At 37.5% G+C, this 1,469-nt stretch overlaps 1 protein-coding gene across 1 annotated transcript in view; it reads right to left on the bottom strand.

Moving 5' to 3' along the window:
- Window positions 1–1,469, bottom strand: part of CACNA2D1 (calcium voltage-gated channel auxiliary subunit alpha2delta 1) — a 319,906-nt gene that overhangs the window by 20,441 nt on the left and 297,996 nt on the right. The window contains exon 36 of the mRNA XM_015572696.1: window positions 884–1,013. Coding sequence (XP_015428182.1) covers window positions 884–1,013 — 130 coding nt within the window. The remainder of the gene's footprint in view (window positions 1–883; window positions 1,014–1,469) is intronic.

The raw sequence follows: 1,469 nt of genomic DNA, 5'->3' as shown, positions 1-1,469 counted from the left end.
ATCCCTAGCAACTAACAATTCCAGCCCTTTTCTATGCTCAGATTAACCTCATCTCCTTGTATTTTCTCTTCTCTATGTTAACATTTCTTCTAAATAACCAGCCCGCAGTCATTAAAAACAAAGTATCCCAACTCTTTGCCTTTCTGCTCCGTTCTCAGCAGACCTGTGACATGGATTATCACTCTCCTCTGAAAACCAAAAATCCCCACTTTGCCGAAAATGTTTGAAGATTTTTTATGGATACTGGTGATGACTAACATTAACCTTGACCTTGAATTAGAATACACACCCCTGAAAATAGTTTAAATGTAAAAAAATATATACATCTGCCTTGGAATTACTGATATAATTAACCCTAATCTTTTTTTAAATATTTTATTGATTTTTTACAGAGAGGAAGGGAGAGAGATAGTTAGAAACATCGATCAGCTGCCTCCTGCACATCTCCCACTGGGGATGTGCCTGCAACCCAGGTACATGTCCTTGACCGGACTCGAACCTGGGACCCCTCAGTCTGCAGGCCGACGTTCTATCCACTGAGCCAAACCGGTTTCGGCAAACCCTAATCTTATTAGAATGAATGATTCTGCAAATTTCTCTATAAACATTTTAATATGAGTTACTTTAAACAAAAAATACAAAAATATAATTTCTCTATTCTAGCTACAAGTGGGTTTTTTATCTAGAACGATTATTATAGTTGAAGGGACTATAACTTATCTAAGTTAGAATTAAATTTAAAAATTATAATTTCTGATATTTTCATCTTAAAACAGTTATCCATATTTCTCTGACTCAAACAACAACAATCTCCATTATTTTCTGTAATGACTATAAAAGCAAACACAATTTCTTTGATCCAGAAATGAGGAAGAAAAATTACCTGGAACAGTTTCCGCAGTCTAATACACCACTGAATGACTTACTATCATTATCAAAGAAATACTGCGTTTGTTCAGTAATGCAACTCTGCTTCGATATAGAGGCTGTAAAGTCCTCATCTTCCACATCAACTGTGGGGAAATGAAGACCACCATTAGGAAGGGACATGGTAGGCAGTCCCCGGAGCCTTCCTTTCTCACGGACAAAACTGCAAAAGGGCAGGCACCTTGATTGGCTGTTTACTGCTAGTAATATAGTGGTAGCCCTTAATAGTTGCCCAACAATTTTTTCAATGGAAAAAATTAATTCAAATATATAACAGCTACAAAATAGAGCCAATGAAAGAGAGGAAAGTTTTGACAAATAGATTTGAACCTATAAGTGTCAAATGGGTGATTCTCTTTCTATCACACACACTCTCTTTCTGAATTTGTTAAATTCAGTACATCCAAAAATATTTTAATTATTATGACAACTAGAGGCCTGGTGCATGAAACTCATGCACTCAAGGGATTGTCCCTCACCCTGGCCTGTGCCCTCTCGCAGTCCGGGAGTCCTCGGGGGATGTCTGACTGATGGCTTAGGGC

The sequence above is a fragment of the Myotis davidii genome, unplaced genomic scaffold (genome assembly GCF_000327345.1).
Source record: "Myotis davidii unplaced genomic scaffold, ASM32734v1 scaffold49, whole genome shotgun sequence".
NCBI classification, from domain to species: Eukaryota; Metazoa; Chordata; class Mammalia; order Chiroptera; family Vespertilionidae; genus Myotis; species Myotis davidii.
This window is presented reverse-complemented; position numbering and strand designations above follow the sequence as displayed.